Source organism: Neoarius graeffei, chromosome 12 (assembly GCF_027579695.1).
Source record: "Neoarius graeffei isolate fNeoGra1 chromosome 12, fNeoGra1.pri, whole genome shotgun sequence".
Lineage (NCBI taxonomy): Eukaryota > Metazoa > Chordata > Actinopteri > Siluriformes > Ariidae > Neoarius > Neoarius graeffei.
In genome coordinates, this window is record NC_083580.1 from 62772402 (window position 1) to 62794829 (window position 22428).

At 41.3% G+C, this 22428-nt stretch overlaps 1 protein-coding gene across 1 annotated transcript; it reads right to left on the reverse strand.

Moving 5' to 3' along the window:
- Positions 1-15588: 15588 nt before the first annotated feature.
- Positions 15589-17283, reverse strand: LOC132894791 (general transcription factor II-I repeat domain-containing protein 2A-like). Its single transcript, XM_060934906.1, has one exon. The coding sequence runs from the start codon at positions 17281-17283 to the stop codon at positions 15589-15591; it is 1695 nt and encodes a 564-aa protein (XP_060790889.1).
- Positions 17284-22428: the final 5145 nt, after the last annotated feature.

Consider the following 22428-nt stretch of genomic DNA (forward strand, 5'->3'; position numbering starts at 1 on the left):
TCGCTGGCACTTGTGACATCACTGCAAACATTGCTTTCATCCGCAGAGAGAATTTAAACAACACGGACTCCTGACAAAAAAAAAAAAAACAATCATTGAAACAGTGTTATAGAATAGAATGCCTTTATTGTCACTATACACATGTACAATGAGATTTAAAGCATCTCCAATAACAGTGCAAACAGCGTAGAGAGAGAGAGAGAGAGAGGAAGGGGGAAGAAAAAAAACAAGGGGGTAAGGTGCACTGAAAAAAATGGCCTGTTAAATTAACACAAAAAAATCTTGTACATCGGTTGCACTTATTAAAATCATATCCACTAAGACCAATTAATTCATGTTCTGTTTGACTGAACATGACTTAATTGGTCTTAGTGGATATGATTTTAATAAGTGCAACCGATGTACAAGATTTTTCTTGTGTTAATTTAACAGGCCATTTTTTTCAGTGTGCACAGTCTGAGGTGTGTGTTGTGTTACACATTATGGAGTGAGGTATTGCACATATAAAGTATTGCACAGAGACAGTCACATTATAAATTATTGCACGAGAGAGTCACATTATAAGATAAAATATTACACATTATGAAGCAGTGATGTGCGTGAACGAGTTCAAAAGAACGCGTTCACTGAACACGCTCATTTTTTCCTGAACTTTGAACTGCACGCAACACGTTTTAATAAAGAACTTGAACGTGAATTTGTTCACATTATGTGTCATGAACGGCAGACATCACTGTAAATGAACGTTGGAATTTGTTTTCCCTTGATAACTCGAGTGGCATTTGTTTTCTCTTTTGAAACGCAACGAGAGAAAGTCTCCCCCTCCTGTATTCTCGCAGCCGGTGCCGCTCAAATCATGTGTCACTCCAGACAGAAATGGCTTTGACATTGTGTGCGCAATGCATTGCGGGGAACGTAGTGTCCGGCCGAGAATAGTTGAATAACATACTGGCTTCCGCACTACGTTACCCATGATGACTTGCAGCAGGGCGGGGTAGGCGTAGCAGGCAACGATGAGGGCGAGGAGGAGAATGGGCTGGAGCGAGAGGAGGAGTGTGTGAGAGACCAATGACGAGAGTGAGAGAAAGCGCTGCAATTTAAAAAAATGGCTAGTGGAAGTGATGGCACGGAGAGCACAGACACTGATTATGAACATTTAAGACAATTTTACACACTGTCACACCAAGACCCCGACGGCAAAAACCTTACCTTTCTGTGCAGGGGCGCAGATATGTTTTTTGAACTGGGGGGGACAAAGCTGCCAGCAAACCACCCCCAACATGTGTTGTGCGAGGAATATACTCTGATGCCCTCATGGCGGCGACATTACTCATCTCATCTCATCATCTCTAGCCGCTTTATCCTTCTACAGGGTCGCAGGCAAGCTGGAGCCTATCCCAGCTGACTACGGGCGAAAGGCGGGGTACACCCTGGACAAGTCGCCAGGTCATCACAGGGCTGACACATAGACACAGACAACCATTCACACTCACATTCACACCTACGGTCAATTTAGAGTCACCAGTTAACCTAACCTGCATGTCTTTGGACTGTGGGGGAAACCGGAGCACCCGGAGGAAACCCACGCGGACACGGGGAGAACATGCAAACTCCACACAGAAAGGCCCTCGCTGGCCACGGGACTCGAACCCGGACCTTCTTGTTGTGAGGCGACAGCGCTAACCACTACACCACCGTGCCGCCCGACATTACTCACCTAAGACAAAAAAACCATCACTCCTTCATCCCTGCAACCGTTAGCTTAGGCCTACTAATATAAATAAAGAGTAGGAATAGAGCACACCTGTGATGTCTGGTGCTCTCATGTGCTATTTACCACTGACACAACAGGATGTCATGTGGGTTGAATGTGTGTGTGTGTGTGTGTTCTGGATGACTGCTGACTGTTTTGTCTACCCTTTGTATTTATCTATAGCATCTAGGTCTGTGTATCCTATGTATTGAGACTTGGACTGTCAAACTTAATTACCCATCATTGAAAGAAATAAAGCTTATTCTGATACTGATTCCAATCACTCCCCAAGCATGCCATATGCCGTATGCAAAAACTGTTTTATTTAAACATTAACTGACTTTCAGCACACTTATTCTTTAAGAAAACTAGTTTTAAAACCACTAAGTTCCAACTGTTAAACATAGCGAGAGCCTGGGCTACGTGTGTGTGTGTAAAGTGTAAACCAGTGCATCCTGACTTTCTAACTATGCCTGTGTGTTGCGTGAGCGGCAGTCAGTCAACAACTCTTCGCAAAGTTTCCTTATGAAACAATATGCTCGCTGAAATTATGGCAGGGAACACCAGATTAAACATTAAAACTGCCTTCTGAGCACTGTATCTACAGGCTACCACCGAAAGAAGGAGGCTACCAGAAAGGCATCTCTACTCCGTACGATTTTACTTTCACTACATTACTTTGAACAGACTATCAAAAAATTGCAAGGTGATATGATAAAGTAAGGCACAGTTTACTTACAGTCGTTGTTTTTTGAAAAAACGATGCAATCGTTTTCTGCCTTTTCGGTTTGGCACCCTTCATCATGCCGTGTTGGGGTCCTGAACTAGGAGCTGTCCCCGATATGCCTGTCAAACTTGTTGTGGGTAACCATAGCAACCAAGCTCGAGCTCGCAACCTGTGCGGTCTGCGCAGCTCAACCAACCGAATATCAGTCTTTGTTTTGTTTTATGTGAGTTGTTGCAACTATGTATGTACTGCTGTGCACCTCAATAAACCGAATGGTAATTAGTCTTTTGATTTTTCCGTGAGGTTTGCCTTATGCAAAGAAAGACAGCATAGACGTTTTTTCCTCCCTATAAGTGGGGGGGACCGAACGAGGTGAATTTAAATCTGGGTGGGACGAATCCCACCCGTCCCACCCTCTATCTGCGCCCGTGTTTCTGTGTAAGATATGTCCACCTGCTCAGAAAAAACAAATAAGGACTTCAACAACTTCGTTCTCGAATTTGAAACGACACAGAACTGGTCTACCTTGTCTGTACTGTTGCATGTTTCATCACCTGGTAAGAAACCCACAACTGCAGTGTCATGAGCAAATGTCTACAGTGAACAGTTTCAGAGAACGTATAGTGATTTTCTAGCTCGTGGTCTGAAAAATGTTTTTATTTTCATATCTCACCAAAAAGTAAAATGAACTGAACTTTGAACTAGTTCAGAATTAAAATTGTGAACTTTGAACGTGAACTGTTCACTTTGAGCATGTATGAACTGAACTTGAACTAGTTCAGAAAAGGTGTGAACTGGCACAACACTGTTATGAAGTATTGCAAGGTAAGGTAAGGTGCACAGACTTGAGGTGTGTGTGCTGTGTGTAAGGTGCACAGTCCTGAGGTGTATGTGTTGTGTGTAAGGTGCACTTTCCTGAGGTGAATGTGTTGCGTTTCACATTATGGAGTGAGGTATTGCACATTATAAAAGTATTGCATAGTGTTAAATGTTTGCACATTACTGCCCTTCTGCTGCTATGTCTGATCATTGCCTTATTTTTGTATTACACTACCTATTTGCACTACATCTCATCTCATTATCTCTAACCGCTTTATCCTGTTCTACAAGGTCGCAGGCAAGCTGGAGCCTATCCCAGCTGACTACGGGCGAAAGGCGGGGTACACCCTGGACAAGTCGCCAGGTCATCGCAGGGCTGACACATAGACACAGACAACCATTCACACTCACATTCACACCTACGGTCAATTTAGAGTCACCAGTTAACCTAACCTGCATGTCTTTGGACTGTGGGGGAAACCGGAGCACCCGGAGGAAACCCACGCGGACACGGGGAGAACATGCAAACTCCGCACAGAAAGGCCCCCGTCAGCCACTAGGCTCGAACCCGGACCTTCTTGCTGTGAGGCGACAGCGCTAACCACTACACCACCGTGCCGCCCCTATTTGCACTACATTTACCTTTATTTTGTACTATACTGGGTGGTTTTGTTGCTTTTGCTTTTATTTTTGCACTATACTGGGCGGCACGGTGGTGTAAGTGGTTAGCAAGGTTGCCTCACAGCAAGAAGGTTCTGGGTTCGAGGCTGGCGAGGGCCTTTGTGTGTGGAGTTTGCATGTTCTCCCCGTGTCTGCATGGGTTTCCTCTGGGTGCTCTACAGTCCAAAGACATGCAGGTTAGGTTAATATGGGATGGCCTTGGGCTGAGGTGCCCTTGAGCAAGGCACCTAACTTCCAACTGCTTCCTGGGCGCTGTTAGCATGGCTGCCCACTGCTTTGTGTGTGTGTGTTCACTGCTTCAGATGGGTTAAATGCAGAGAGGAATTTCACAAGTGTGATGAATAAAGTTGTGCTTTCTTTCTTTATTGCCTTTACTTTGTATTACTTCTTCCTCATATTTATTTATTTGTAACTGGCATTCATGGTGGACAGCAAACTAAGAATTTCATTGTGCAAGTGGACATGTCCTTACTGTGCATATGACAATAAACACTTTGAACTTAAACTTAAATCAACATTTTTTTTGGTCAACATTTATTTCACTGAATCAATGTCGAACTCAGGTGTTGATTCTTCTTCACCACTTTTGCACACTTGGTTAACATTGAAATCATAACTAAACTTAAATGGAACTTTAATGGTATTTCAACCGATACTGAACCACACCGAATTACTACTAATATTTCAAAATACATACTGTGAAAAAAATGTCCTGTTTTATCTATAGCCAGGATAAATGTTTTGAAATATATTTATAACCCTATATGATTAAACATGAAGTTTTATCGAATATACGCTCACTGGCCACATTAATAAGAACTTGTTCTTGATTGTAAGATTCCTGTTCTTGGCTGCAGGAGTGGAACCCAGTGTGGTCTTCTGTTGTTGCATGCTGAGATGCTTTTCTGCTCACCATGGTTGTAAAGAGTTGCTATGAGTTCTATCCTACCTGGCAGTTCCAACCAATCTGGCCATTTTCCTCTGATCTCTCTCATCAACAAGATGTTTCCACCCACAGAACTGTCACCCACTCAGTGTTTTTTGCTTTTCGCACCATTCTGTGTAAACTCTAGAGAGAGACTGTTGTGTGTGTGAAAATCCCAGGAGATCAGCAGTTTCTGAAATACTCAAACCAGTCCATCTGGCTCAAACCAACACCCATGCCACAGTGAAAGAATGTCACACTTCGAGATCACAAGTTTTCCCATTCTGATGTTTGAAGTGAACATTAACTGAAGCTCTTGATTTGTATCTGCATTATTTGATGCATTGTGTTGCTGTCAAGGGATTGGCTGATAGGTAACTGCATAAAACAACAGGTGGATGGGTGTTCCGAATAGAGTGGCCAATGAGTGTATAAAGTATAAATAACAACAGACAACTTTACATCAATTAAACAAGTTTATTTTCTTTCATTTCATTCTTTGCTAATTGACTCCTGCACTGTGTGGCATCCAGCCCCACCCGACTGGTCTAATTAAAAATAAAACCGGTGACCCCAGTTCAAATTCAACCTTCTACTCAGCTTCCCTTGTCACTTAACGTGGACGACCTTATAGTCACAGATAAGGTGTGTATGGTTGAGGAGTTAGTGAGAGCTAACTCTACTCAGCCAAACTCTACTACCAGACTCACATCCTCACTCATACCATTCAGAGACAGAAAAAGAGATCAGCAAAACTAGAAGTCAATACCAGAATTTCCTCCCAAAGCAAATACAACAGAATTAAGTTTAACAGATTAAATTTGATTCAATATTATTTAGGATCACTAGAGGGCAGTGTTTAACACCTTTTGTCTACTGTATTTCTCCCTGGTCACCTTTCTGCTTAGGATGTAATGCTGGAACAGTTGCCTATGAAGATAGTGCAGGTATACAGGAACTTTGTGAGATTGACAGAAGATAATCAGATCCTACTACAGATCTTAACAAGCAGTGAGGAGTAACTGGGAGAGCAGCTTGAATGCACTGAGACAAGTACTACGGGATAAACTTCTGATTGTAAAATGTATCCAGTTAGAACTTGCAGGAAAACAAACCCACACTAGTGCACACTCAGTTGGCATGTTTATCTTGTCATATTGATGCACACCATAAGTATTCAGTTACTGATTTCCCACCTGTTGCGATGCATAATTTGTCGGCCTCCTTTTACCTCCTCTGCCCCATCAATGCTAAGGGACCACCACTAGACCATAGATGACCTGAAATTATTTTGGTTTGTGGACCATTCTCAGCACAGCATTGACTCTAGTGTTGTAGTAGATCGCAGCAGCAAAATTTACTGGTAAAACCTGTTGTTAAAACAAAGTGTGGTGAAGCAGCTTTTAGCTACTATGCAGTACAGCTATGGAACCAACTTCCAGAGGACATCAAAAATGCTCCTGCTGTTGGCAGCTTTAAATCTAGACTAAAGACCAAGCTGTTCTCAGATGCTTTCTGCTAACTGATAAATGTCATCAAATGTATCTGTGAAGATACTCAGTCATCCAGGTACATAGTAATCTGTGGTTGGTAGAAGAGAGCAACTGGACTTGCTTGAAAAGTCTTGAAGACGTTTCGCCTCTCGTCCGAAACTGAGTATCTTCACAGATATGTTTCTACGCACTTTGGGATGAGTTTCCTTCGACTAGTGCAGGAGTATGAGAGGACTTCCAGAAAACTGGCAGACATCTTAGCCAGAGAGGATCGTTCATTTTTGTCAACCTGGAACGACCATCACTGAACAGAGGTGGGTGTCTATGACATCTATCAGCCACCTACAATGCAGCCATCAGCATTCTGATTCGGATTCTATTATGATCCATGAGAGGATAAATACTTGATACTCCCTATTAGACAGACAGAACTGAGGATGCCTTTCGGACGAGAGGCGAAACGTCTTCAAGACTTTTCAAGCAAGTCCAGTTGCTCTCTTCTACCAACCACAGATTACTATGTACCTGGATGACTGAGTATCTTCACAGATACGCTTAACTTTTACTTCATTTTATTCTGCTGTTTTTTTTACTGAACTTTTACTTCATTTTATTATTTTATTTCTATTATTGCTTAATTCTCATATTATTTTTATTTTTCTCTCCTTCCCTTTTTATTTTATGTAATTTTAATTTTTTGTTCACTGTTTTGTCTTTACTTCTGTAAGGCACATTGAACTGCCACTGTGTATGAAATGTGCTATATAAATAAACTTGCCTTGCCTTGCCTTGCCTAGTGTGTGTGGTTTTGGTGCAAATATATCGAGCACAGCAGTATGGATTAATTTTTACATGTCATGACCTTAGTATTATTAGGTATAATCTGTCATTTTGATCAACTGCATAAAGTTCATCCTTGGGTTGCTTATTTTTGTTATTTAAGTTTTTGGGTTCCAAGTTCTGGGTGGCATGGTGGTGCAGTGGTTAGCACTGTCACCTCACAGCAAGCAGGTTCCAAGTTTGAACCTGTCTGTGTCCCTCTGTGCCTGTGGTGGTTTCTTCTGGGTGCTCCAGTTTCCTTCCACAGTCCAAAGACTTGTGGATTCGGTGAAGTGGCTCCTCAAAATTGCCCACCGGTGTGAATGAGTGTGAATGCCTGTCTGTCTCTCAGGGCTGTGTTAGCCCTGTGATAGACTGACAAACTGTCTAAGGCAGGGGTTCTCAAGCTTTTCTACTGTAAGGCCCACCTATTCATACTTGTAATGAGTTGGAGCCCCTCAAAAAAGATCCCCAATTATTTTGGCTCATCTATTTTATTAGAATCGAATAATCTATTGTAAAGTGTATTAATGGAATGCAACATCACTCCCTGTTACAGGTGGGAGCTCAGGAATTGAATAAATGCAATAAAAACAATTTTAATTGTAGGTATTGTATTAAAAACAATATGGATGTGCCAGAAGCCAAACCATGCATGCAGGGCATTCTCAGTCAAAAGGGATTAATAATCCAAAAGTGAAGTCTGGTCCATTAACACAAGAACTTATTGCCATGTTTGTGTTCAGTTAACAAGCAAGTTATTAAAACCAAGAAGTACACTCAAAAGTAGTGGATATAGAAACCACTCAGTGGGATAGCTCCTAACACGCTAACAAAGAAGGATTTTTCCTATGAAAGAAAAATTTATGTGCTAAATTTGACATTAGTAGAATATATTTTGATCCTATTGTAGCCATAACTATATACAAAGACAATAGTTATGCATATTATTAATTAACTTAATGTGAAGACAATTAACAGATAATCAACAGATTTAAGTTTTTTCTAAAGATTGCGTATATTTTTAGCCTTTTGTATTTGTAATTATTTGTATCTGTACATGTACAACCCCACCAGCTCTGCTGATCAACTTATCGTGTTTAAATGAAGTTATTCATTCATTCATTCATTCATTATGAGTTGGAAACTTATCCATCCGTTGAGTTCCCCGACATCTCAAACTACCTGGTGCTGCAGACATTGTTCTACACGGACACACAGATGAAAACCTGGAACAGCATGGAGGAGAACAACTTTTTGTTTGTGGCTGGGTTAAACATCTGGGGATCAGGACACTACAAGATAAATCCTGTATCATTTTTGGCCGTGTAAATAGGAGTTTCTAGGCTTTTTGTACGCATCTTTGCAATGGTTGTTAGAACGCTACAAGTTTTAGTATTGGGTGTAAACAAACCACAGCTGCTCGATTCCCAATCCTCCCTGCTCTTCTCTTCCAGCAGGCATCACAGAACCATATAATTTACCTACAAATGTATTTATTTATTCAGCCTGCTGCTCTTTCTCTCTCGCTCTCTCTCTCTCTCCGCATGTGTGTTCACGCACACGTGGGTTAAATGTAGAGGAGAAATGTGACAAAATAAAGGCTTGTGCTTCTTAATTTGCCCACAAATGTATTTATTCCACTTGAAAAGTGTTCGGCAAACCAGCTACTGGATTTGGGACACTATGACATCTTGAACTATTTAGTATTTGACTTCAAAATTGAAAACAAACAAACAAACAAACAAACAAACAAACCTCATGGCCCAGTGGTTGAGAAACACTGGTCGAGAAACACTGGTCTAGGGTATGCCCTACCTCTCACGCATAGTAAGCTGGGATTGGCTCCAGCTCCCCTATGACCCACAATGGATAAGTGGTAAAGAAAATGGATGGTTCTTGGTTCTCAGTTTGATTCTCAGTTTTGCATGTTCTCTCTGCATCTGTGTGGGTTTCCACTAGATTCTGCCTTGCTACTGTTTTTAACACTACCTCAGGTAGTCAACGTCCTCACAGCAGTATTTAGTTAATGTATTAGTCGACTAGTTTTTGCACACTCACAGATGCAGTTTGTATCAGTTCTAAAATCCAACAGTGAGATTAAAAAAAAAATCTGCCAGATTTATTTAAAGGTGGCATATTATACCCCTTTTCCACAAGCTGACACAGTTCCCCGAGGTCTTAATGAAATGCCTGTGATAAGCTTTGGTCAGAATATATACAAGGATAAAGCCAGCATAGCACCCTTCTCATCCTCTCTAAACATCCCTGTTCAACATGGCTGATTTGATTGTTCCTTTAAATCTGAACAGCTTGTTGAAGCACATGTTTTCTAAAACAGGCAGCCCAAGCAAAACTGACTGGGTTGTCTTATTTCAGAGTTTGTGGGATGGTAGGCACTCCAGATACCCAAATATATGTGCACAAGCACTAAAAAAGTGAGTTTTTCAAAATATGTCCCCTTTAAGGTGGGAAAGAGACTAATGAAGCAGTCACAGCCACAACTAAAATCACAAAAGATGAGCAAGGGGGTAGCAGAACTTGAGAAGAACCTCTGTTTTTTCATTGAGATAGTCTTTTTCTCTATAAAAATAACAGAACCTTCCCTCACTGACTCTTTCTGGATTTTCTTTGACCAGGACTGGTTTTCCCAAGCAGTATAATTCAAATGTAAACTGTAACCACAAAACTGTAAAATCTATGAATAAATAATAAATAAATAAATAAATAAATAAATAAATAAATAAATAAGATCTGACAAGTGCAATCAGGAGCTAGCTTTGAAAGAAAAGAGACTTGAAGCCACAGAGTGATGTATCAGACATACACTACTGGGCAAAAGTTTTGGGCACCATAATTTATTTAGTACAAACTGTGTTATAGATTTTTTTTCATGACTTCTACATTACTGATTCAGGAAAAAAAAAACATTTTAGATTCCAAACATTAGTTTTCCAGCACAAAATTAAATATTACAGAAAAATGTTTGTACTGTATGTCAGTAAAGAAAGCAGTATGTTATGTAAGAGACCACTTTTCAAACAAAAAAAATATAATGAGTGCTGCTGGGCTTTGCTGCAAAAATAAGACGCAAGTGCAACAGTCAAAGTCTCTAGAAGAACTGTGGCTGGTTCTGCAAGATGCTCAGTAAAACTTACAGATCATTTCCTTATAAAACTGCACTCACTGTACCGGAGACTACAATTTTTAATTTTTTTTTTTAAGCAAAGAATTGTCACACCACATATTGACTTTGTTTCATTTTATTCCTGTTTACTGCTCTTTATAGTATATTTTAATGTAGAAACACTTAATTTAATCATATTTGAAGGCATCTTTGCACTACAGAATTTCTTTGCATGTGCACTTTTACACAGTACCGTACATTATTTTAAAATGTAGTAAGACAACCTAAGAAGTAGAAAAGTGTTTTTGGGTAATTGTTCAAGATAGCAATGGATGTAGGGCCTAATTGAAACAAACAGAGTTATTAAGGGAGAAATTAGGTTATATTTGATTAGGCTTCTTGTGATTAATGACTGTAATAATCTCTCATCTCATTATCTCTAGCCGCTTTATCCTTCTACAGGGTCGCAGGCAAGCTGGAGCCTATCCCAGCTGACTACGGGCGAAAGGCGGGGTACACCCTGGACAAGTCGCCAGGTCATCACAGGGCTGACACATAGACACAGACAACCATTCACACTCACACCTACGGTCAATTTAGAGTCACCAGTTAACCTAACCTGCATGTCTTTGGACTGTGGGGGAAACCGGAGCACCCGGAGGAAACCCACGCGGGCACGGGGAGAACATGCAAACTCCGCACAGAAAGGCCCTCGCCGACCCCAGGGCTCGAACCCAGGACCTTCTTGCTGTGAGGCGACAGCGCTAACCACTACACCACCGTGCCGCCGACTGTAATAATGACAATTATTTTATTATCAGTGTGGTAATACATCACACCACCTCATGACTGATTATTTTCCTATAATAGCATGTCCTGTTGTGTTTTATTTGTTTCTTATTTATAGTTAATAATTTCCAGTTGATTGTCTAGTAAGGATTTGGCAACTTCAGAGTGACATTAACCTACAGGAAGCTTTTTAAAACTATATACACTTTTAGAAAAAAAAACACCTTAAGGGTTCCTTAGTTCTCCTTCTGAGGGAACCCTTAAAGGTTCTATGTAGAGCCCTACAACTACAGCTGGTAAATGTCTTTATTCAATTAAAGTGTAATTAAAGTGCATCTAACAAATACCGAATGAAATGAAAATAGCTGCCGGATCCGACAACGGAGGTTACGGATCTTGTTCCGTCATGTTCCGGCTCAAATTAAGCCCTGATTTTAGGCCTATTGAATAACTTGATGTTACGCTATATATTCAACCAGTTTTTCTCTGGGCTATTATAAATGATTTAGTTTTGCATTTTTAAAAATAACTCTCCTTCCAAGATGAACTTTATTCTTCATCTCTGATGTTATGGTGTTAATGGTCTGAATAACGTTTAATGTTTTTATCTGATATGACGTTAACTGGCAGGCGCACTTTCTGCCTGTTTTTTTCCTCTGAGCGGTTGTTGTTGGGTTTTTTTTTCACTAGACGGTTGTTTTTACTACCGTACCTGTCTTTGGAGATGATATACCTATAGCCTACTTGACCTCTGATTTGATGAAATAAAATTCGACAAAAATGAAGAATGACACTCCTCGATGATGACTACAGCTTTAATAACAAAGATGAAAGAGCCATGGGGCGATAATAAGCCCTACCGGTAAAAATATTCTAAAAGCAAACTGATTAATGCATCAGTAATAGGCTACTAATATTAGTTATAATAATAATATAGGCTATTAGTAATAACGATAGTGATAGTATTAAAGATAGTAGTAGATATTTAAAATAATCAGACTAGGCTACTTACAGGGCAAAGGGCGCGTTATCACTGCTCAGCTGTTCGTTTATTAAATAAACAATGCAGTCGCGCAGTAACCACGCGACGCTTATCAGATAGAATCACAGATTCTATGGATAGAATAACCCTTCAAAAAAGTGCGACTTGTAGTCCGGTGCGACGTATATATGTTTTTTTCGTCTTCATAATGCATTTTTTGGCTGATGCGACTTAAACTCCGGAGCGATGTATAGTCCGGAAAATACAGTACTTAAAGTTTGAAATATTCCCCAAAGACAAAGACTTCTGTTTTTTTCATCCTTTTTCATCCTGAATATGTTTCAGCTGGCAACAATTCTTTTAACCCTAACTGATGCAGTGAGTTGCTTTTCATTTCTTAAACAACTATGTCTGAAGATGTATCCCATGGTCATGGAAAAGTTGTTAATGTGTTTCAGAAGGGTTAAATTATTGGCCTGCATCAAGCAAAAAAACAAAAACAAAAACAACTAAAGAGATTGCTGAAATGGCTGGAACTGGGTAAGGAACTATCAAATGCATTATTAAAACTTGGAAGGATAGTGGTGAGCCATCAACTTCATGAAAGAAATGTGATTGGAAAAAAATCTTGACTGACCATGATCAAATATGACTTAAATGCTTGGTGAAGTCAAATTGTAAAAAAAAAAAAAAATCAACAGCATAATGGTTATGTTTAATAGTGAAAGTAAAAACATTTCAACATGCAGAATATGAGAAAAAAAACCCTCACAGGTTTGAGACTGAATAACTGTGTGGTCATAAGAAAACCACTTGTTAGTGAGGCAATCGGAATAAAAGGCTTCAATTTGCTAGGTACCATAAAGATTGGACTCTGGAGCAATAGAAAAAGGTCATGTGGTCTGATGAGTCCAGATTTACTCTATTACAAAGTGATAGACACATCAGGGTGAGAAGGGAAGTGCATAAAATGATTCACCCTTTATGCATAGTGGCCACTGTACACTGTAAAATTCTGATCTAGGATTGCTTCAATTAGTTAGTTTGAGGCTCAGCAATGTTATGTGGCTATAAAATGAAGTCTGACTTGATGAATGTACTCAATGACCAGGTATTACATCAGTGGATTTATTCTACAGTGGTGCTTGAAAGTTTGTGAACCCTTTATGATTTTCTATATTTCTGCATAAATATGACCTAAAACATCATGAGATTTTCACACAAGTCCTAAAAGAGAACCCAGTTAAACAAATGAGACAAAAATATTATACTTGGTCATTTATTTATTGAAGAAAATGATCCAATATTACATATCTGTGAGTGGCAAAAGTATGTGAACCTCTAGGATTAGCAGTTAATTTGAAGGTGAAATTAGAGTCAGGTGTTTTCAATCAATGGGATGACAATCAGGTGTGAGTGGGCACCCTGTTTTATTTAAAGAACAGGGATCTATCAAAGTCTAATCTTCACAACACATGTTTGTGGAAGTGTATCATGGCACGAGCAAAGGAGATTTCTGAGGACCTCAGAAAAAGCATTGTTGATGCTCATCAGACTGGAAAAGGGTACAAAACCATCTCTAAAGAGTTTGGACTCCACCAATCCACAGTCAGACAGATTGTGTACAAATGGAGGAAATTCAAGACCATTGTTACCCTCCCCAGGAGTGGTTGACCAACAAAGATCACTCCAAGAGCAAGGCGTGTAATAGTTGGCGAGGTCACAAAGGACCCCAGGGCAACTTCTAAGCAACTGAAGGCCTCTCTCACATTGGCTAATGTATGTGTTCATGAGTCTACCATCAGGAGAACACTGAACAACAATGGTGTGCATGGCAGGGCTGCAAGGAGAAAGCCACTGCTCTCCAAAAAGAACATTGCTGCTCATCTGCAGTTTGCTAAAGATCACATGGACAAGCCAGAAGGCTATTGGAAAAATGTTTTGTGGCTGGATGAGACCAAAATAGAACTTTTTGGTTTAAATGAGAAGTGTTATGTTTGGAGAAAGGAAAACACTGCATTCCAGCATAAGAACCTTATCCCATCTGTGAAACATGGTGATGGTAGTATCATGGTTAGGGCCTGTTTTGCTGCATCTGGGCCAGGACGGCTTGCCATCATTGATGGAACAATGAATTCTGAATTATACCAGCGAATTCTAAAGGAAAATGTCAGGACATCTGTCCATGAACTGAATCTCAAGAGAAGGTGGGTCATGTAGCAAGACAACGACCCTAAGCACACAGGTTGTTCTACCAAAGAATGGTTAAAGAAGAATAAAGTTAATGTTTTGGAATGGCCAAGTCAAAGTCCTTACCTTAATCCAATTGAAATGTTGTGGAAGGACCTGAAGCGAGCCATTCATGTGAGGAAACCCACCAACATCCCAGAGTTGAAGCTGTTCTGTACAGAGGAATGGGCTAAAATTCCTCCAAGCCAGTGTGCAGGACTGATCAACAGTTACTGGAAATGTTTAGTTGCAATTATTGCTGCACAAGGGGGTCACTCCAGATACTGAAAGCAAATGTTCACATACTTTTGCCACTCACAGATATGTAATATTGGATCATTTTCCTCAATAAATAAATGACCAAGTATAATATTTTTGTCTCATTTGTTTAACTGTGTTCTCTTTATCTACTTTTAGGACTTGTGTGAAAATCTGATGATGTTTTAGGTCATATTTATGCAGAAATATAGAAAATTCTAAAGCAGGGGTGCCCACACTTTTCTGAATGGTGATCTACCTTTTAAGTGACTGACTCAGAATGATCTACTAACTACGCACATTACGTGTCTTTTTTAAATTTACAATACCAAAATGAACACAGTGTCATACGGGCTATTTTACTAAGGTTTCACATTTAAATCACAAGCTGAATTCATTTATGATTGAGTTTTATTTCCATACCAACCCTGGAAATAACAACAGTAACATCCACAATAGAGGCTACTAATCAGCATGTGATTTCATACACAGTGACATTACATTGCTCATACAATTTAGTAGCCTACATTTATGATAAAAAAAATCCACACATTGAAATGTAACTTTTTTTAACACTACGATTTTCTTTTAACATACATACATAGATAGAGGCATTTGGCCCACAGTACACACTCTCATACTAGAACTCACTGTTCAAACTGAAACTTTCAGACAATGAATTAACTTTATGTGTACATTGCATGTAGCCTTTTTTTTTTTTTGCATGTGGCAGGTTCACATTACATTGCCCATAAAATTCAGGCCTACATTTATGATCAAAGTCCACACATTGAAAATGAACTTTTTTAAAACTAGGACTTTTTTTTTTAACATACATAGAGTGGCAATTGGCCTACATTACACACCCTCTCACACTACAATTCACTGTTGAAACATTGAAACTTTCAGACAATTAACTTTATGCATGTAGTCTTTTTTTTGTGCATACACAGGGGCATGTTCACATCAGTGGTCAGTAGGCTACCTTATTCAGATGATGACTTGCATTGGATGGAGTCAACAAGGGATGCATAGTCCGGGATATAGCTACTGATAGCCAGTCTCAGACACGCCTCCAAATGATCGTCGGTCAGGGTGGAGCGGTATTTGGATTTTATAATTTTCATATGTGAAAAGGCTGACTCGCACAAGTAAGTAGACCCAAACATTGCAGTCAGAGATGTTGCACATTTTCTCATGTTGGGATACTTTTCTTCTGTGAGCAAACTCCAGAACTGTTCATTGGCCCTGGACTTCAGGTTAATGTCTGCTTGCAGTGTCAAGATCTCATCCTCAACTTCAGCAGAACTGAGCTGAAACATTGTTGAGATTTTGGAAGCGAGGACATCGACCTCAGCATCCTCCCGAAAAGGGAAGCACATGAACATGGCAACTGGCTCGAGTAGAGCGAAGTCTTGAAATCTCCTGTCAAAGTCTGACAGGACGGTGTCAATCTGTTCTGCATAACATGCACTGTCAAACTCCGTTGAGTCCTTTCCTTGATTATTCAGCTCAGATGCAAGGTTGCTAAAGTTTCCCAGATCATTGCGTTGGATCTTTGAAGAAAGCAGTTTAAGTTTTCCTTTGAAGGCATTCACTGTGCTTATCATATTGATCACGAGTTTCTCTTTGCCCTGTAATTCCACGTTTAGCTCATTGAGCATGTTTGACAGATCCGTTAAAAACGCCAAATCAAGCAACCAACGATCATCATTAAGTTGCTCGTATTCTGCATGTTTTTTCTCCTGAAGGAACTGCTTTATCTCGGGAAGGAGATCGCGAAATCGTTGCAGGAATTTCCCCCTACTCAACCACCTTACGTCTGTGTGAAGCAGTAGTCCTGTGTGGTCGCTGTCAGCCTCCTCAAGCTGCAAGCGGAAGAGTCGTCTTTGGAGAGATTTTGCACGGATAGAACAGGCCACTTTTGTTGCTACGTCCATGATCTCTTTCATGTTCAACATTTTCGCACACAACGCTTGTTGGTGTATGATACAATGGTAACTTAGAAAGTCAGGAAACGCTTCATCCTCTCGGCATTTGGCAACAAATCCATTACGCCTGCCTGTCATGGCTGGCGCCCCGTCCGTGGTGATAGACACCAACTTGCACACTGGAATCTTAGTCTTGTCGATAAAGTTTTTGAATATCTGAAAAATGTCCTCCCCCCGTGTGTGTGCGTTCATATGCAGAACTGCTAAAAGTTCCTCTTTTGCAGTCATATCATGAACCATCCGAATAAAAATGCACAACTGGGCTTTGTCTGTGATGTCGGTAGATTCGTCCATCTGTAACGAGAAGCACTCGCAACAGTCAATGTCCTTAGCAAGCTGCTGTACTAAGTTGTCGCCCATCATTTCGCATCGCCTGGTCACTGTATTTCCTGTCAATTGAACAGCTTTGACTGCAGACATTATTTCCGTTTTGTTTTTAAAGTCTTTAAACAACGCATCTGATGCCTCGATGAAGGCTTCCTTCACCATAACTCCATCCTGGAAACACTTTTTGTGCCTAATGATCGTGCGACTCACCCGGAACGATGCCTCTGTGGCGGCCTTGGCTTTCGACGTTGGCCGAGTGAAAAGAGACTGCTGTCCAAGAAGCTGAGACTTCAACTCCCTCACCTTTCTCTTTCTCAATTCAGTGCTTGGAGGAAAGTCAGTATCAAAGGTTCGATGAACCATTCGAAAATGTCTCTCTACGTTCCCTTTCTTTGGAAGTGCAATGCTGGATTGACAGATCAGACAGACACACTTCGAGTGTGACATCGTGAACAAGAAGTCCTCTTCCCATTCTTGATGGAAATGGTAAGTCTTTGATTTTTTTATTTGTTTATCTCCCTCATTCATTTCCGAATCATTTTTTGTAGGCTACTACACAGCGAATCGAGCTACAGCGAAAACGAAAATGCAGTGGTAAAAGGAAAGCAAGCAACAACTGGCGCTTGTCTGTAGTAGGCTATGAGATATGTTATGGTTGTTATGGTAATGGTGTAACAAACTTTTTAGCAGCCAGCAGACTGGCCTGTCTACACGTCAATTAGCGGGCACATTATAATATCATTATGTGATAGGATGAATTGCTTTTCTGAAAACGCGCGTTTTTTTTTTTTTTCCGTTTTTTTTCTTGCGGAGTTCTGTGAGCTACTCTCATTGGCCCTGCGATCGACCAGTCGATCGCGATCGACGTATTGGGCACCCCTGTTCTAAAGGGTTCACAAACTTTCAAGCAACATTATACCTTCATGGGCATATTCTAGGATGACAATGCCAGGATTCATCAGGCTCAAATTGTGAAAGAGTGGCTCAGGAAGCATGTGGAATCATTTTCACACATGAATTGGCCACCACAAGAGTCCTGACCTTAACCACAAATAATGTCTTTGGGATGTGCTAAATAGACTTTATGGCATGGTTCGACTCAACCCCATCATCAAAACAAGATCTTGATGAAAAATTAATGCAACTCTGGATGGAAATAAATATTGTGGCATTGGATAAGGCTGTCAAAACAATGCCACAGTGAATGTGTGCTGTGATCAAAGCTAAATATGGTCCAACAATATATAGGTTAGATATTCGCATTCCCATCATTTACTTGGAACCTAGGTAAATGGCAGAAATGAGCACGTAGCCCTAATGCCAAGTAACTGATTCAAATTTAATTTTATAAAAGACACAAATTATTAGCTTTTCTTTCTTTTGGTCTCTTCCTTTTGGGGGGCTATTTCTCATTATTCTCCCAGTTTAAGGCGCATCCAATGCCCTTTTGCACAGGAGCTACCAATAAAGTAAAATGAGGGCTAACACAAGGCTTCCTTCTAATATGTGACACCATAACATCTTTCCAACCTGCTGCTTCATGCTGTGCGATATGACACTTTGAGGAGAGCAATAACTGCCCTCTTGCATATACAGAAAATTAATAGATGGCCATGATTGGCTAGTGTCACTTAGAATAAGGGTCTCCCAGTTACAGATTGCTGGAAAGTCTGGCTCTCCAGATGATGGAGTGAACACAGTGTCTTGTAATGCCTCAGAAATTGGTCTTCTGTTATTCAATCCAGCCACCAACATGTTTACATAAAGAGCTAAAGATCATAGGCCATTACTGACTTCACCCACCTCTAACCCCACAAACTATCAACTTTCCAGTTTTCTTCCATTTCCCCACCAAAAGTACATGGCATTTTAGGCCTCTAACATTCATTATTCTACCCAAGAGTAGTTTGATACTCTAGGGTGCAACCTGATGACATACTTCTATAGAGTAAATATTTTTGTTTTGTCAAACATAGGAGAATTAAATACATCAGAGAGCTTTTAAAAACATCCCAAAGCATAATCATTAATGTATTAATTATTCATTCACTCTCTTATAGCCATTTATGGCACATGCATCATGCAGCTGGAAAACAAGTGTCCTCTAAGGGAAGACAATGATGATACACTGGAGACTGGAGCCATGGTGCTCTTTCAAACTTATTAATCGTTAAAAGAGTAGCACAGAAGAGGAAAGTGTACCATGACTCAGGGTTGCATGGGATATTTGTGTATGGCTATGCTGAATATTCATGCATCAGGACATCATGTTCCTTGGGTTTTGCTTGTTTAAAGATTTGAAGTGTATGTATAAATAATCTTAAAGTTATTGTTCTGTAGTTCCCAAGTTCTTGTCCACAGAGTCTTAATACACCCTAGTTTATGGCCCAGGAGACAGTGTATTTTTCATAACTATGACAGGATAACACACATGATAGACAGTTAATGGATAAATAATTCATGAATGTAGTAATGAGGGCACAAGGGAAGTGCTGGGGTTTGGGAGATTGCTAATGCACCTATACCCATGAGCTTTGGCCTATCCATCAGTGTTTTCTTAATCTTGCTGCTTTAACTGGGCAGTCTGCAGTCGTTAATTGGAAGGTTTTTGAGTTCAAATCACAGGGTTGTCAGAAAGACACAGCTTTGTTATTGAGCAAGGACCTTGACTTTCACTCATGGCTGCCCCTTCACTATGATCCCAGCACCATTCCTAATTGGGTTATGCAAAGAAAGCACTTTATTGTACTGTATAGACATGGAGCTGCACAGTGACAGTGCTGCCACTTTACAGCTCCAGGATCCCTGGTTTGTTCTTGAGCATGGGAACAAAGTTTCTATGCATGTTCTCTTTGTGTCTGCATGGGTTTCCTCTGGGTTCTCAAGTTTCACCTATACCCTCGCTATGACTCCCATTCCAGTAGGTGAATTAGCTACTCTAAATTAAATACATGTGCATAGTACCCTGCAGTGGACTGGCATCCTATCCAGGGTGTTTTCCTCTCTCTCACCCAGTGTTCTTGGGATAGGCTCGGGATTCACTACAACCTTGACGAGAATAAAGAAGTAACTGAGAATGAATGAGTAAAGATGAAAAAAAGCAAGATAAATAAAGAAATAAACTAGACTATATACTAATTAGAAAATCTTCATTCCAATTCAAAAACAAGCAAATGAACATTTTGGACACAATATGAATGGGCACTTGAGATTTAATTGGGCCTGTTCCAATGCATTGTCCCCTTTGCTTGTTAAAATCAAGTATTTCCAAGAAAATAATGTGTAGGGAAATATTGAAGCAATGGGGTGGCATATAGTACCTCATAAAAGTGTAGGATTATCAGTTTGCATGGTGATACAAATGAATGACATGCCATATTTATTAAACTTTTATTCCATTTTCCAAAAAAAGTAAACACATGGTGATGAAGTTGATGTATTGAGCTTTAAAATTCCATACACTGAAGGTCACTCATGCACAATACACAGAATATATGACCAACCTCATATAAAAATAGTAATATTTTCACAATGTACTTTGTGGAGTGTTACGTCCACATTGTAACATCCAATATTGTAGGTAGACTGAGAAAAATACTTTGTCCTATTGATTGTCAGGTATGCGAGGGAGGCGGATGTAAGTGCAGAACTTTCAGTTTAATGATGAGTGCAGTGATATACAAAGTGCAAAACCACACACACACACACACACACACACACACACACACACACACACACACACACACACACACACAATCCAAAAAATGGCAGGCTAGATCAAAAACGTGATAACGGGCAAAAGGGTCGGGTGAGGCACAAACAGGATATCAGAGGCAAATCTAGAACAGGAATGAGAAACAGGCACAAGAATCGAGAAAGAGGCCATCAAGAACACGGGTAGAAAGGCTCGGTAATGTGTACTTGCCTATCGTTGTACTTCACGATGCAAATACATCAGCACAGTCCTTAAATAGGCAAACACATAGTTCCTTAATTGAGCTCAGGTGTGCCTTGTTCACGGCGCGCATGCTGGAGTCCACTCGGCGTGCACACAGCCCAAGGCACACACTTTCAGGTGCACGTGACACAGTGCACAGGACTGACAGAACTCCCTCCCAAAGAGCTCCCACTGGGAGCAAAAATCCATCATACTTGGCCCCAGTGGGGGTTCGGGCTCAGGACACAACTTGGGTTCTTGGCTAGGAGTAGGCTTGAGCTTGGGACTTGACTTGGGCTCTGGGCCAGAATCATGCTCAGACTCCAGACTTGGCCTGGATCTTGGACTTAGCTTGGATCCGGAACTGAAGGTGGACTCAAGTTCTGGGTTGGATTTGAGCTCTGGCGATGACTTGAGCTTTGGGCTGGACTCTGGCTCCAGCTCAGGAGACGACTCAGGCTTGGGCTCTGGATCTGGCTTGGGCTCGGGGCTGGGCTTGAGCTCTGGAGATGACGAGCATCGGCGACGACTCTGGCTCCAGCTCAGGTGATGACTCGAGCTGGAGTTCAGGAACTGGTTTGGATACAGGGCTGGAAGTGTGCTCGAGCTCTGAAGATGACTCGTACTCTGGAGATGGGTCTGAGCTCTGGACTGGACTCTTGCTCAAGCTCTGGAGAAGACTCAGGTAGGGGTTCAGGAACTGGCTTTGGCTCAGAGCAGGAAGCGAGCTTTAACTAAGGCTCCAGGCTGTATTCAGGCTCAGTAAATGGGATGGCTCGGACTGTGGACTTGGCTTGGACTGTGGACTTGGCTCTCTTTCAAACGCTGGACTTGGCTTAGACTCAGAACTGGACTCAAGCATGGGCTCGAGCTCTGTAAGCGTGTTGCTAAGGTCCTGGTTAGGACCTGGCAGTGGGACGATGATGTCTTCATAGCTGGGCCATGGCGGGACAATGACATCTTCATAGCTGGGCCACGGTGGGATGACGCAGATGTCTTCATAACCAGCTGAAGCTGAGGTCGTTCCAACATCCTCTGACACAGGTTCTGGAACAGGCCCTGGTTCTGGCACTGGCCTTAACTCTGGTATCGGCACTGAAGCTGGTGCAGGTACTGACTCTGGCATAAGCTCTGCTGCTCTGGCTGAACCGGGCACTGGCTCTGGAGTAAGCACTGATGCGGGATCTGACATTGGCTCTGGCACTGGAGCTGACTCTGGCACCAGCGCTGGCATAGGCTCTGGAGCAGATACTGGCACAGGCTCTGACGATGGCACTGAAGCTGACTCCAACACTGGTGCTGGTTCTGGAGCAGACACTGGTGCTGGTTCTAGCTCCGACTCTGGCACTGGTTCTGGAGCAGACACTGGCTCTGACTCTGGCACTGGTTCTGGAGCAGACATTGGCTCCGACTCTGGCTCCGATTCTGGCACTGGCGCTGACTCTGGCTCTGACTCTGCCACTGGAGCAGACACTGGTGCTGACTCTGGCTCCAACTCTGGCACTGGTTCTGGAGCAGACACTGGCACTGGAATGGATGCTGGAATGGGTGCTGGCAAGGGCACTGGAACA